The sequence below is a fragment of the Triturus cristatus genome, chromosome 10, assembly GCF_964204655.1.
Source record: "Triturus cristatus chromosome 10, aTriCri1.1, whole genome shotgun sequence".
NCBI lineage: Eukaryota > Metazoa > Chordata > Amphibia > Caudata > Salamandridae > Triturus > Triturus cristatus.
Window position 1 is genome coordinate 858,061,735 of NC_140593.1, and position 13,684 is coordinate 858,075,418.

The window sequence follows — 13,684 nt, forward strand, 5'->3', positions numbered from 1 at the left end:
TAGTGTAGTGAGACAGGGATGATGTAGTTGATTATTTTTGCCTTCGAGTGACAAAATGAGCTACAACTAGCCTCGCTGGTGCACTTTTGGTATGCGAGTAAAAAGAGTTTCCGTGATTCAATCTTGACAGAACAAGGGAACTACGGGCTTGTAATGTGGTTCTGGAATGAACTGCCTGATTTCACACACCAGACTCAGTTGGAAGCATTCATTATCCTCTATTACATCCTCTATTACATTAATTTGTTGCTTAAGACAGTCTAAAATTGTGTTAAGCTTGAAACAATCATTTTGTATTAAGGCTGTTAGAATTTCAAATCAAATCGGGGACATGTTCAAATGGGGGTATTCCAAACCAGATGGAATATCATAAAGGGGTTTCCTGTCCGACACAGAGGACATGGTGGACAGTCGTGTTCCCATGGATAGTGTGCATCACACCACATCACAGCTAGGGTCCAAGCAACATCACAAGTACAACATTCACTGCCACCAAAGTAGTCATTTCCTGCAAGCAGAGGCCACTCTTGTTGACTTTCAAAGCAAATGGCAGTCCATTACCGCAGACAAGTGGATGGTAAATAAAATAAGGCATTATTACTGTATAAAGCTGGTGAAGAAGCCACATACTGTCCAATCAAAACAATAAATGTACAAAATGGCCTCGTAAATCTACTAGAGCAAATGGTACAGGAGCTGCTGCTCAAATGAGCAATTTAAAAAGTACTGTACAAGGAGGGGACACGTTTTTACGTAGTGTTCTGACTAATACCATAATACCAAAGCAGGACATAACATTAAGTCCAATCCTGGATTTAGGTATTTTTGTTAGCAAGACATTCGAAACACAATGATTTCATATGACACTGTTTGTTACGCCACGGGCTGCTGTGCAACCTGCGGCGTCTTCATCCTCACCACCGCGGTTCGTGGCTCAGTCCGCGGTGCCTTACATCTCATCTCTGGGATGGTACGGTTTCCCGTGGCGGGCTTCTATTGCAGTTAGAGCATCAAGGATACGCCATGCGACGCTCTCATCCCTACCGCAGGAGATTGCGGTTCAGCCTGCAGCGCCTTCCCCCTTTCGGGCATCTGTGTGATAGCCTGCATTTTCCGTGGCATGTTGCAGTTCCAGTTTTGGGACCACGACCTTCTGAAATACACCTAGTTTTAGCCCAGTATTCTCAGCTCAGGCCTGGGGAGCACATATAATGAACCTTCTGATATCCATTCTCCTGCAAAGGGACCATATTCTTGCAGGTCTTCTTCTTCTAATGATTCTACAGTCTTACTCCCAAAAGGCTTTAGGAAGGGATTTGTTTACCCATTCTAAGAAGGCAACTTTCCTATCTTTTTCACTGCTTCTTCCCTGTCTAAGACAGTGTCTATTCATTTCCTGTCGCTTCGCTTCCTGTCTATGGGTATATAATGGTAAAGAGAAAACGGCTGGCAAGGAGGAACAGATATATTTAAATCTATTTCAACATAGGTAACTATACATTGCCCTATTAACAGTACACAGTTCTGTTGTTAGTTAATCTTTCTTATTTTAAAAAAATCACATACCACAGACACATTTTTTACAAATTTTTTAGTTATTGTTTCTGGTTATCGTTGTAATGATTTTTTAGTCATCAATATTTCGATATTCTCTGTTTCATTTAGATATCATCTTTTTAGACATACAACCATATATACACACTACAAATAAATACACATCACAAACACAATTCATAAATTCCTTCTACCCATTTGATAGAAAAAACAGTGTTCGCCTATTAGATAAAGGAGATGCACTTTGAGGTCGTCATATATGCACACAAGGTAATTACTTCTCTAAAATCTTCATTCAGAAATGTGCATTCACTCATTCGAAAGATATATTAATTATAATTAGACTCCTCTTGTCAAAGACTGTCGACGTGGGCGCGTTTCGGCCTTGATATCCTTCTGGGCCTCCTCAGGACAAGGGTGAGGAAACTTGTAGAACAAAATCTAGGTGCCCTGCAGTCAGAGCCCAGTTCAAGACGGACAAAAATGTCCTGGGAATCTCACTTCGTTACTTTCTTTCAGTTCCCATGCCACTAATGGAACGCCGCTTAATTTCTTAATCGCCTCACCGAGGCTTATACGACGGTTCTCGCTCTCTGTACTTTAATGCGCGCATATGGTCACCATTTTCCGTTCAATCTACCGGCGCTATATGGGTATATAATGGTCTGAATCTTTCATCTCTCTGCGTTATTACACTTCCTGACTGGTGTATCTTCGTTCCCTTGCCGCTTCCTGTTTTTATTTTGGATTCCATTCTGCGGAAGTGTTATTTAACTTTTATTCACCTGACTCCCTAATGGACTTCAAGACAGGTATATTTAGACTGGGGCATTGGCTTTGATTTAGAGGTGGATGATTAAAGAAAATCTTCTGCCATGTGTCAATACATTAACATTTGTAATAAATGAATTTCGATCTTTCTGGAAGGCTTTCTATCATCAGGGAACGGCTCTGGGTGAGGAGTGCATGCGCATAGGCATGTGTGCAAGAAAAATTGCACATGATGTGGTTAGTTGAGTTGTATGTATTGCTAGTATGGTTCAAATCCGGCTTTGCACTAATTTAGTCTTCTACCTCTTCAAGGACTGACTGGGAAATGACCAGGTGACACAAACTTCAAAGATGGATGGCCGAGATGAGGATCGTGAGTACCAGCGGTTGGAAGACTTTGAGGAGGACTCTCCTCCTGGAGAGGAGGATCTGCTGGTGCATGTGCCTGAGGGTTTGAAAGGTAATGTTCTTGGGAACGTCGGTAATTTAATACTTCTTTAAATAGTTCTTGTAGAAGGATGGATTATTATTACAGATTGATGGCAGCAGCATGTGTTGGTTGGTTGTTGAAAATCAAACTTGTTAGACATTTTGCACTTAGTGCTAACTGCTCAACAAAGAGCAAAAAATATTCATATCAAACCTTTATTTTACAGAGTTGCACCTCAGTTGCACATTTGGAGGATAACTCGTGCTCCTTTGCAAACTTATTTTACTCTTAAGCATTTTCATTGCGGTAGTTAGGCTTTGTTTAGCTCTTAGCACTTGACCCATATTTCTCCATCTATGTCCTTGTTCATCTGCCTGGGATGAGTCTTTGAGCCTCAATGTCATTGTTTCATTTTTGTGAATTCTCCAGTTTTTTTTCCCTTCAGTAATTTTTTTTTCTCATTCTGTTAACAGATTCCTGGCACCATATTAAGAATTTGGATAATTTCTTCACCAAGATATCCTTTTGTGTTACCCACCAAACGTCTGCCTTCATTAACAGAAGTGTATCAATGATGTGGGTTGTGTTGGTGGGGCATAACATCACCACATCAAGGTTATGAACCCCAAGAGCTGTCCTCGCCATGAACCTAGAGTCAGTATTGCTATGCTCCATCCTACCTGCTGCTGGTATAAGACACTGGGGCCGGTTGATGATATTTCTCATAATGTTATGACCAGTGGCCCTTTAACTTTGCCTTATCCAGTCCCTCTAGTGCTATTTGTAATACAGTCAAATTCTGCCCACCTATCTCTCGGAGTACTTTATATAATCCAACCCACACCCTCCAAGCATTGTGCATGCATGTTGTTTCTTTAGTGCTGCTTGTGAGCTGGTACAGTTGGATCTCCGGTGAGCCATGCCACTCTGTGCACCCCCTCCCCGGTGCTTTGATGCGCACCCCCTCCCCGGTGCTTTGATGCACACCCCCTCCCCGGTGCTTTGATGCACACCCCCTCCCCGGTGCTTTGATGCGCACCCCCTCCCTGGTGCTTTGATGCGCGCCCCCTCCCCGGTGCTGTGATGCGCGCCCCCTCTTGGTGCTGTGATGCGCGCCCCCTCTTGGTGCTATGATACGCGCCCCCTCTTGGTGCTATGATACACACCCCCTCCTGGTGCTATGATATGCGCACCCTCCTGGTGCTAAGATGCGTGCCCCGCCTGGTGCTAAGATGCGTGCCCCGCCTGGTGCTATGATGCGTGCCCCGCCTGGTGCTATGATGCACGCCCCCCTCCCTGGTGCTGTGATGTGTGCCCCCTCCCTGGTGCTGTGATGCGTGCCCCCTCCCTGGTGCTGTGATGAGTGCCCCCTCCCTGGTGCTGTGATGCATGCCCCCTCCCTGGTGCTGTGATGCGTGCCCCCTCCCTGGTGCAGTGATGCCCGCCCCATCCCTGGTGCTGTGATGAGCGCCCCCTCCCCGGTGCTGTGATACCCGCCCCCTCCCCGGTGCTCTGATGCGCGCCCCCTCCCCGGTGCTGTGATGCGCGCCCCCTCCCCAGTGCTGTGATGCGCGCCCCCTCCTCTGTGCTGTGATGCGCGCCCCATCCCCAGTGCTGTGATGCGCGCCCCCTCCCCAGTGCTGTGATGCGTGCCCCCTCCCCAGTGCTGTGATGCGCGCCCCCTCCCCAGTGCTGTGATGCACGCCCCCTCCCTTTTGCTGTGAAGAGTGCCCCCTCCCCTTTGCTGTGAAGTGTGCCCCCTCCCCGGTGCTGTGATGTGTGCCTCCCCTCAGTGCTGTGATGCCTCACTCCATTTTCAGTGCTGTGATGCGCGCCCCCTCCCCAGTCCTGTGATGCGCGCCCCCTCCCCAGTCCTGTGATGCGTGCCCCCTCCCCAGTCCTGTGATGCGTGCCCCCTCCCCAGTCCTGTGATGCACGCCCCCTCCTCAGTGCTGATGCGCAGCCCCTCCTCAGTGCTGATGCGCAGCCCCTCCTCAGTGCTGATACGCAGCCCCTCCTCAGTGCTGATGCGCAGCCCCTCCTCAGTGCTGATGCGCAGCCCCTCTTCAGTGCTGATGCGCAGCCCCTACTCAGTGCTGTGATGCGTGACCCCTCCTCAGTGCTGTGATGCCTCACCCTACCCCCAAAGTTGGTGCATGCTTTTCCTCTTGATGTGTGTCTCTCCCTCTAGTGATGTGCTGCAAAACTTACCCTTCTCTGATGCTGTGACACAAGTTCTTCTAGGACCATGCACTATTGCAGTTTGAAAGAGTGATATACCCTTTAAGCCTTTGAGGTATACCCCAGCCGTACATATCCATTACTCCTGTGAACTTCCACAGCGCTGTTGACCATCTAGACACCTTGCATAGCATTCGTAATACAATTAAAAATACATTGGATGCGTAAAATGATACTAATTACAGTTGTGTGCATTGATTTTGATGGTGGTTTGCTGTAAAATAATTTTTATTTACCTGTCGCCCCTGAAGATAAACACGATTTTCTATGCTGCCTTGGTTACAATTCGCCATGTATAAGGCAGAGCTTTACCTTTTTTCATTTCTCACAAGTTTGTTCTCCCAGTTGCAGGTTAGTTAATAGTTTTCCATTTGGCTTCTTATGAAGACTTGTGTAGGAGTGATTCTCAAAGATTTCTTCTCCCATGTCACTATTGGCATATTCTAACTTCTGAGGATTTCAGGTGGTATTTGTATTGTATGGCATGAATTTGCAGGTTGTTGTTAGCATATAGATGTTGCTTTTCTTTTCTTATGTCAATCTGCTATTTACGGAGTTTGAAATCTTGTGCAGGTAATCTCCATGTGCAATGATTTCAGGTTGCCCAAACAAATCTCTTGTATTTGACTTTTTCTAGTTCCATGCGGCCAAGTGGTGCTCCTGGAGAACCAGCATGGTAGCAAATGATTCTAATAAAACATTGGTGGAATTGGTTATTAGGTCCTACGATGTGGTTAAATAGAATCCATTTGATTCACCCTCTTAATGTGGTTTCAGAATTGAAGATGTCCTTTAATTCTTGTGCTTTTAAATCTATTCCCTGCCTTTTTTGCCCGCCCCTATTTCCTCGATTATTGTACCTCTTCTGGCCAATTCCAGTAGGCATTCTCAATTAAACATTCAGACCTTTAAACATCTTCTTTGCTCATTGAGTTTGCATTTCTCCTCCATAGAGTGCCTGACATGGTATAGTCATCCGCAAAATGCTTCCCTTGTGCAGCTATTCCTTTGGTAGGAAGAAATGTTACATTGTACCAGCATGATAAAACTTTTTCCTTGACCACTTTGTGCACATCTATCATTTTCACCAAAAGAATGGGTTTGCCTGTATGGTGCTGTCAGATTTCTTCGAGATGGTGTAAGTATCCACCCTTTGTTATAAATACTTTCTTTTTTTTAACTGTTTTAACTTTGTGCACTGCACCTTTTTTTTACTTTAGTTTGTTAATTGCCAAAGTACCAATCCAACATAGACATTCTGGTCAAAAAGCCCAACCTAATCTACAGTGCGTAGCTGATTCTCAAGGTACAGCTAGTAGAAAATAAACAAAACCGTCTACTCATACATACATTACACCATGTTGTATAGCAAATTGTATACCTCAATAATAATATTGTCTTGATTTGCTCCTTAAAATAGATATAGACTTCCAGATTGTGATCCGGTCTGAAAGCTCGTTCAAGCAAATCATAAGAGTTCTTGTCAAACCATTAGGGTACACAAGGTCAGAATACCCATCCTTAATTTTACGAGGGCCCATATGCCAAAACATTGCCACTCTCCTTTTAGGTACGTTGGCAGCATAAAATAAATGTTTTTGTATTGTCAGATCAGTCTCAAAGTCAGATTTCAGGCAATGACTGAATGTGCTTTATTGACATCTCTCTTAGAGCTCGGTGAATCTCGCTTCATTACTCCTCAAGGGAAAATTATGAAGTCAAATGCAAGAAGCCAGGCGTATCATAACCATAATGCACCCATAGACTTAATACAGCCAGATCGATCTGATGGAGTCTCTTAGGAGTTACATTTATTTGATGTTAGAATTTGTGGTTATTGTTTAGTAGTGATGTTTTAGGCTGGAGACAGACAACCTACTTATGATCACATGGTGCGGTCGCACACTCCAATTTCCTTATGGGAGGTTGTGTTGCGGTCGGAAACTGGCCACAGCACAAGCTCCAATAGAGAAATGGGAGTGAGTTTGTGTAAATCCCTGCACCCTGTGGTAGGCACCTCATGGTTCCTGCCACAGGGTGCAGTGATTTACTGGGGGCAGTGCCCCTCAGGCCCACAACCGTAGGCCTAGCAGGGCCCCAAAGTCACTTTCAGACCGCCTTTCCATTCTGGAAAGGCCAGCATGGAAAGGCTGTGTGAAACCGACATCATAATCCTGACGCCCGAAATGCCATCTTAAAGGGATTTACTTTGCGGTTCCAACTGGCTCCTTGAGCCTGTCGGAAGTCTGCGAGAATGACCGGCCGGTTTGACTTCTGACCGCCTACATTGTAATTAGGTGGTTGGGAGTCAAACCAGGGATGTCGGTCAGAGGCTTTCTGACCGACATTATAATAGGGCCCTAAATGATTCTGAGAAACAAGCTATCTTATCTACCTTTAGGTGATGGTTCAAGGTCTAAAGTGTGACCTACCAAGAGTCACATCTTAAGAATTGTTGGCATGTCCAATAACCTTTGAAAATGCAGAAAGGCTCCAAGTGTGTGTTTGTGTTAAATGAAAACTGTTTCAAATGTATTGTCCCTTATAGGCCATTCTAATCCAGGGATACTCAAAGCACGGCCCGTGGGTGCAGGCAAACCCCCTGACCTTTAATTGCGCCCCAACAGCAACACTGGGCTGCTACTCACTTGACAGAGCAGGAACATTCCGAAAGCTGTTTAACAAACGGGCATACTTTGTTTACATGTTAACTAAAGTAACCGTCAAGAAGAAAAGAAAGTGTCCTAGGCAATTTATCTTTAGGAAGACCTTTAGCTTTAAAGACCTGTTGCACTAAACATGTACACCCTGCAAACTTCAAAAAAGTCTGTGTTAATAACATGCATGAGCGTTTTACCTTAGTAGATCAAATTATATCACTGCATTGAGAGGCATTTATTAGCAGTGATAATTTTCAACCATGATCTTGGAAACATTCATGCCTCCCCCATTTTAAAATCGATGCCATTAATGAAGCAAAAGGCAAGTCTTTTGATAGGTGCACCTTGTGTGTAGCCTTGGTTGTTATATGATTGGAACAACATTATAGTTTATTAAATAAAACACATGAGAATATTTTGTACAGCACACATCCTGAACTCCTAGAACGAAGAAATAGGTAATGAAGAAATAGGTGGTAAAGTGAAATTGCCTAGGCTCGCACAATTTTGTCAAGTGGGAAAGCAGGGACGAATACCAGGTTTTCTGGTTTCAGTTTTGCAATTCAGCCACCAGATGAATATCTCTTTCCTCTAATGTTTTACATTAAAAGTTAATGCTTTGACTTTAATTCTTGGTGCATGAGAATAGAGCATTGGTGGCGGACTGAAGTCATGTGAAGGCTAAGTTTGTTGTCCACACCATTTATCTGCTTTGCGTCCCCCTAAGCCCACCTTTCATCATTACGACCCTCGTATTGCTGGAATAAGTGTGGCGCTCAAGTATGCCACAGATAGTACTTTGCGGCTCCTGAGGAAATGTTTGCGAGTACCCATGTTCTAATCCAAAATTGGTCATTGCTTTATGGAGACCATTTTTCATAAATGTTGGTAGTCATCAGTGTTCCCTTTGGGGATGTGGTGTCACTGCAGATAGAAATCAAGGTATGTACAAATTTAGTAGCAACATAGTGTAGGTGTTCCCAAGCCCCTGACTCAGTACTTCGCCAGCAATGGGCTTCTTGCGATGTTGGTGTACCTTTACCTTTCCTCTAATTCCAAACCCAACAACCCCTCTCTGGATGGTGTCTGGGGTTAATATAAATGCCATGGTACCTGTTCAACTTTTGCTGCTTCATCTTCGGAATGGCTTAACAATATGGGATTTACTCGGTTTCGATTCTTTCTTCTACAGGGTCATAGGAACTATTGGATTTGAGAGTGTGATGACATAAGACCTCACCTTCAACACCGCTATAGATGTGAATGTTCAGGGCTACAGCCTTGGGCTTGTGGGACTAAGGGCTTTATGGCTCAGGCTAACATCCCTTAATCTCATCACAAAACATGAAAATCCTTGCTCTCTCATTCAAATTATGTTCACTTTTATCACCTATGTAACTAGATAATTACAGAAGTTGAGGAGGCATGCATATTTGCAAAAAATAATTCTTGGGACGCGAAACAAAAATTCCAAAGAAGTGTAATTGATAACCTTTGGGAGGGCAACAGAGTCTTGTCTAGGACGAGTACAGTGGCTTGCTAAAAAGGCTCTGCTGATCCCCGCCACAAAATGGTCAGTCTGATCACAGGAATCCACTCAGCGGCTGGGGAAATAAAAATGCGTCTGTATGCTGACAGCATCCTAATGCTGCTGATGAACATAGAAACCTCCTTTTCTGTCCTCCTAGCTCTGATCACTGAGTTTGGAAGTTTCTCAATTTACAAGATAAACTGGAGTAAAAGTGAGGCCCTACCTCTTAATCAGTCCACTCTCCCAAATTATTATCATTCTCACAATACCAATGGTTCACTACCACTATTAAATACTTGTGGTTCCTGATTGGTAACGACTTGCTTAACGCAGGCAAGAAAAATATGGAAGTCTTGCTGGCAAGACCACTGATCGACTTTGCTAGATGGTCTCACCTAAGGTTATCATTATAGGGCCGAATACAAACCGGAAATATGGTGACAGCACCCCACTTCAATTATTTACTAGGGATGATTCCAAAAAGTCTCTCCAAACATATGATTCTTGAACTGAACAAAATAACGGACTGCGTTTGGGACGTCCGAAAGCCTTGCCTCGTGATAATCAAATTACAAGCAGACACCGCCTCAGTAGGCTTACTGCTACCGGATATGTCTCTCTACTACAAGATGCACTAATTAGCTAGCACTCCTGGCTTATCTTTTCTCATCGAACCTAGAGAAACTGGATTGGGTATCCATTAAGTAACAACTCATTGGGAGACCGATCAGCTGTGGTCTGCTGTTCAGAGCCGCAGTGTCACATGACAAGTATGGTGGCTCGCTAGAAAGGCTCCGCTGATCCCAACCACAAAATGGCCACTAAGGGCCCACATACCAGCATACGCTGAGTCACTCCTTGTTTTGTCGACCCTCAACGCTACAGCTCACCATTCAATGTGGCTAAACACCTCTGTAGCAAACCAGGGACCCCAGGCCCAACAAACTCCTAGACCCAGGGGCTTTACCACACGCAGTGCTGGTGGAAGACCAGACAGTTAAACAGTATGCATTGGGCCCACATCTGGGCATCCCTGTCCCACGTAAGGCAACACATTAAAGAATGCAAAAGAAGTGATGGATGGAATGCTTGAATTAATCTCAGCCACCGGTAATTACCAATGGGTGCATCCAAGGCCATTGTTTTTTGCACACCATGCCACCTCTGAGTCCCAGCCATGCGCAGATCATTCTTGACCCTAATCCAGTTAGAACTGTCCAGCCCGAAATGCCAAGCTGCGTCATCTCTGAACTAGAACATAAGCAACCCAGTACCCTTTTCACCCTAGTTAGGGTCAGCCAGGTATAGCTTAGTTCCAGTGACCCAGTGTGCACTTCCGGCTTCAACATCGGGAAGCACTACAATTCTACTTAGGGGAGACTGGAACATCATGTTGGACCTAGATCACACAGACCTCCCCGGAAATTGCTTGCAACAAAGACAGGATGGCACTTTTAGACTTACTGAATTACCACTTTCTTCTGGACTGTATGAAACGTTAATAGAGTGGATGCACTCCCGCCCCATCAGGATTTACCTGAGAGAGGATTAGACAGGAAAACTGTGGAAAAATATTCAGAGTCCTATTGGACGGAATACCTGACACACATGACGGGGACCTATTGTAATCTAGACTCAGTTGAGCTTTTTCAAACTTCTGTATTCTGTACTGTGGGTAGACTGGAACATCATGCAGGACACAGTCCTAGATCACACAGGCCTCTCCGGAAATTGCTTGCAACAAGGTCCGGATGGTGTTTCAGACCCATTGAATGACCATTAATGCCTCATACATCCGAGAAACAAATATTACACCTTCTACTCTCATCCCCATGATAAGGAAACGAGAATGAATTTCTTTTTTGTGATCCCTGACACCCTGTATCTCAAATTGTGACATAGTTTCCTATGGTATTCCGGATAACTCTTCTTTCGGTGGAACTGGGTCTAGGGATCATCCAATCACCAAGGGGGACCTGGAGAATGTCCGTCTTGAAATGTAAAGATCCCATGGCTTGGTAGATAGTCCAACAGCATTAACAGGACTATATGGTAATTAACGAGGGCATGGTGGCATCCCACAAGGAAGCAAGTGCTAGTAGTGCGACTGACCTGTGTGTCAAAGCTCAGGGTATTGTCAAGCATGACACCAAGATTTTTTGCTGACTTGACTGGAATGGGAAAGGGTCCGCAAGCCACCAGATATTGGGCTGGATGTAATCCTGAGTACCGAACAGAAACACCTCAGTCTTGTCCGCATTCAGTGTAGAATGTAATTCTGCTGCATTGAGGCCAGTTGAGGCTAATGATGAACTTTCAGTCCTATGACTTTAATACCCATGCAGGTTCTTTACAGTTAAGAGAGAACGCACAGGTATTTATTTACTGCTCAATATGTAAACTTTATTATAACTAATTGTAAACAAAAAAATGTATGTGAGGTACTAGCAGAGTGTTCATAAACCCCATTGAAAGATCCTAGTAAACCAGAGAATTAGTTGCACCAAAAAAGCAATCCATTGGTAAAAGAGTCAGTCTTTAGTTGCCTCAAAGAAAGACCCTCAACCATTCTTGCCAATGACTCACCAATTATTTTTCCTTCTTTGAGTAGCCCGGTGTGCAGGAGCACAACACCTCATCTTCCAGCATTGCAGACTAGAATCAAAGACAAAGGGGTTGTAAAGGTGTACTCAAAGGACAACACTTAGATTCAAGCTCGTAGCTGGAATCGACACACACTCCTACACTTGCTGATGCAGGAGTTCCACCGGTCAGTTCAGAAGAATGCGATCAAACATTTTTTTTAGCTTACCAGAAGAAACTAGGACACCAGTATAGTGAAAAAGAAGATAAAACCAAAATGCATATCATCCCATCCCAGACCTCATTCAAGACTCTCCCAGGACAGTCAACAAATTGTTCAACTTTAGAAAATACCAGGATACTGGCACTCCGGCAGCTGCAACAAGGACATTTGCTGGCTGCTGCAGACCTATAAGAACTATTTTGTATGCTTCAGTAATAAATAAGCGTAGGAAATGTCTTTGCTTCATAATAGTAAAGTGTCAATGATAATTGAAGGTTATAATATTCTGCTTGACGTCCGCCTGTGGAGCAGTTTCCAGATGTGTGGCTGTAGTGACCGGATAGCTATGGCAATCTAAGATTTGAACCTGCCCAGATACACACTACAGCTTGAGCAAAGCTGCACCATGCCAGAAACCTGCTTGCCAACACACCTGTTTCAGGAGACCGAATGCCCAGTATTTAAGTCCCAAAAAATATTAATCAGTTATCAAAGGTGAAGTACTCACAGAAATATTGATGAGGATGGGACCCTATAGATAGTCTTATTTGCAAAAGCGTGGGCCCTGATTTAGAGTACAGAAGTAATTTCAGATCTATGCTCAAATACTAATTTGCGCAGGGATCAAAGTTTAGCTCTATTTGCCTAAGGAGTTTTAACCTAGTAGCACTTAAAAAAAATATATTGGGGGTAAAATGCTCGGTAAAAAGGCATAACATGGCGAGTTCAGTTAAATATCCAATGCACATGTTATGCATCATTCTAAGGTTGGGAATTTAGGAGCTATTTCCCACACAGCTAAATGACTAATTCTGGGTATTTGTACTTAACAGGTGTGTAATTTACCAGCCTATTCTGCCCTACTCCAAATCAATAACTATGCCTCCGAGTGTTCAAAGTTCAATTCCAAGTGGGTGTCCTTTTGCTTAACTGGTTAGATATTTGTTGGTTTCACTTGCACAGCGCTTTTGAAATCTCATGTAATCAATATACATCTTAAAAGGAGCTCGCAGGCCGCCCTAACTTTTCATTTTTTCGCTTGATTGCCACTTTGTTGTTTTCCTTCACTTTACAGCTATATGTCTGTATTTGTGCTTATTCATGCGAGGTACGAATTAAGATTACATCTTCCGTTAGTCTGTTTTTTTTTTAAGGAATATAAAGAACTGCACAAAACGTGCAGTCCTCGCTTTTCCTTTGGGCGAGTGTAAAAACAACCAAATCTCTGAAAAAAAAGTGCAGTTTAACTCCAGATCACACCAGGCGCTTAAGGAGAGAGGTTTTGGTGTTACGGTCATTGCTGCCACTTTGAAATTGAGGAACCGGGTTCAAGTCTCTGTGTCTCCTCAACATTCTGTGATTATGGGCATATCACTTAATCGCCCTGTGCCTTTAACAATAAATTAATTCCAACCTTATGTACTGTATCTGGTGCTCACGTAGGTTGCTCCAATACATTCAGTGGAATTTGCGCTACATAAAACTGCAAAATACAAAAAGCATTGGCAAAGCCAATAGGTTTCGCCTCTTCAAAATCTGTTGGCTTTGTCAATATTTTTTAGACATGTCCCACAACATTGACAAAGACAATAAAAATTGCCATAGGCGAAACCTATTGGCTTTTCCAATGCTTGTTTCAATGTATTCATGCCAGTGGCATTTTCTGGATATGTGTCTCTAGTCAGAGAAGC

General features: G+C 43.9%; 1 protein-coding gene across 1 annotated transcript in view; it reads left to right on the forward strand.

Moving 5' to 3' along the window:
* LOC146796113 (autophagy-related protein 9A-like) overlaps positions 1-13,684 on the forward strand; it is a 236,975-nt gene that overhangs the window by 64,464 nt on the left and 158,827 nt on the right. Inside the window, exons 2-4 of the mRNA XM_085628481.1 lie at positions 2,638-2,785; positions 3,229-3,272; positions 6,070-6,134. Of these exons, the coding sequence (XP_085484607.1) occupies positions 2,677-2,785; positions 3,229-3,272; positions 6,070-6,134 (218 nt within the window). The 5' untranslated portion in view covers positions 2,638-2,676. The remainder of the gene's footprint in view (positions 1-2,637; positions 2,786-3,228; positions 3,273-6,069; positions 6,135-13,684) is intronic.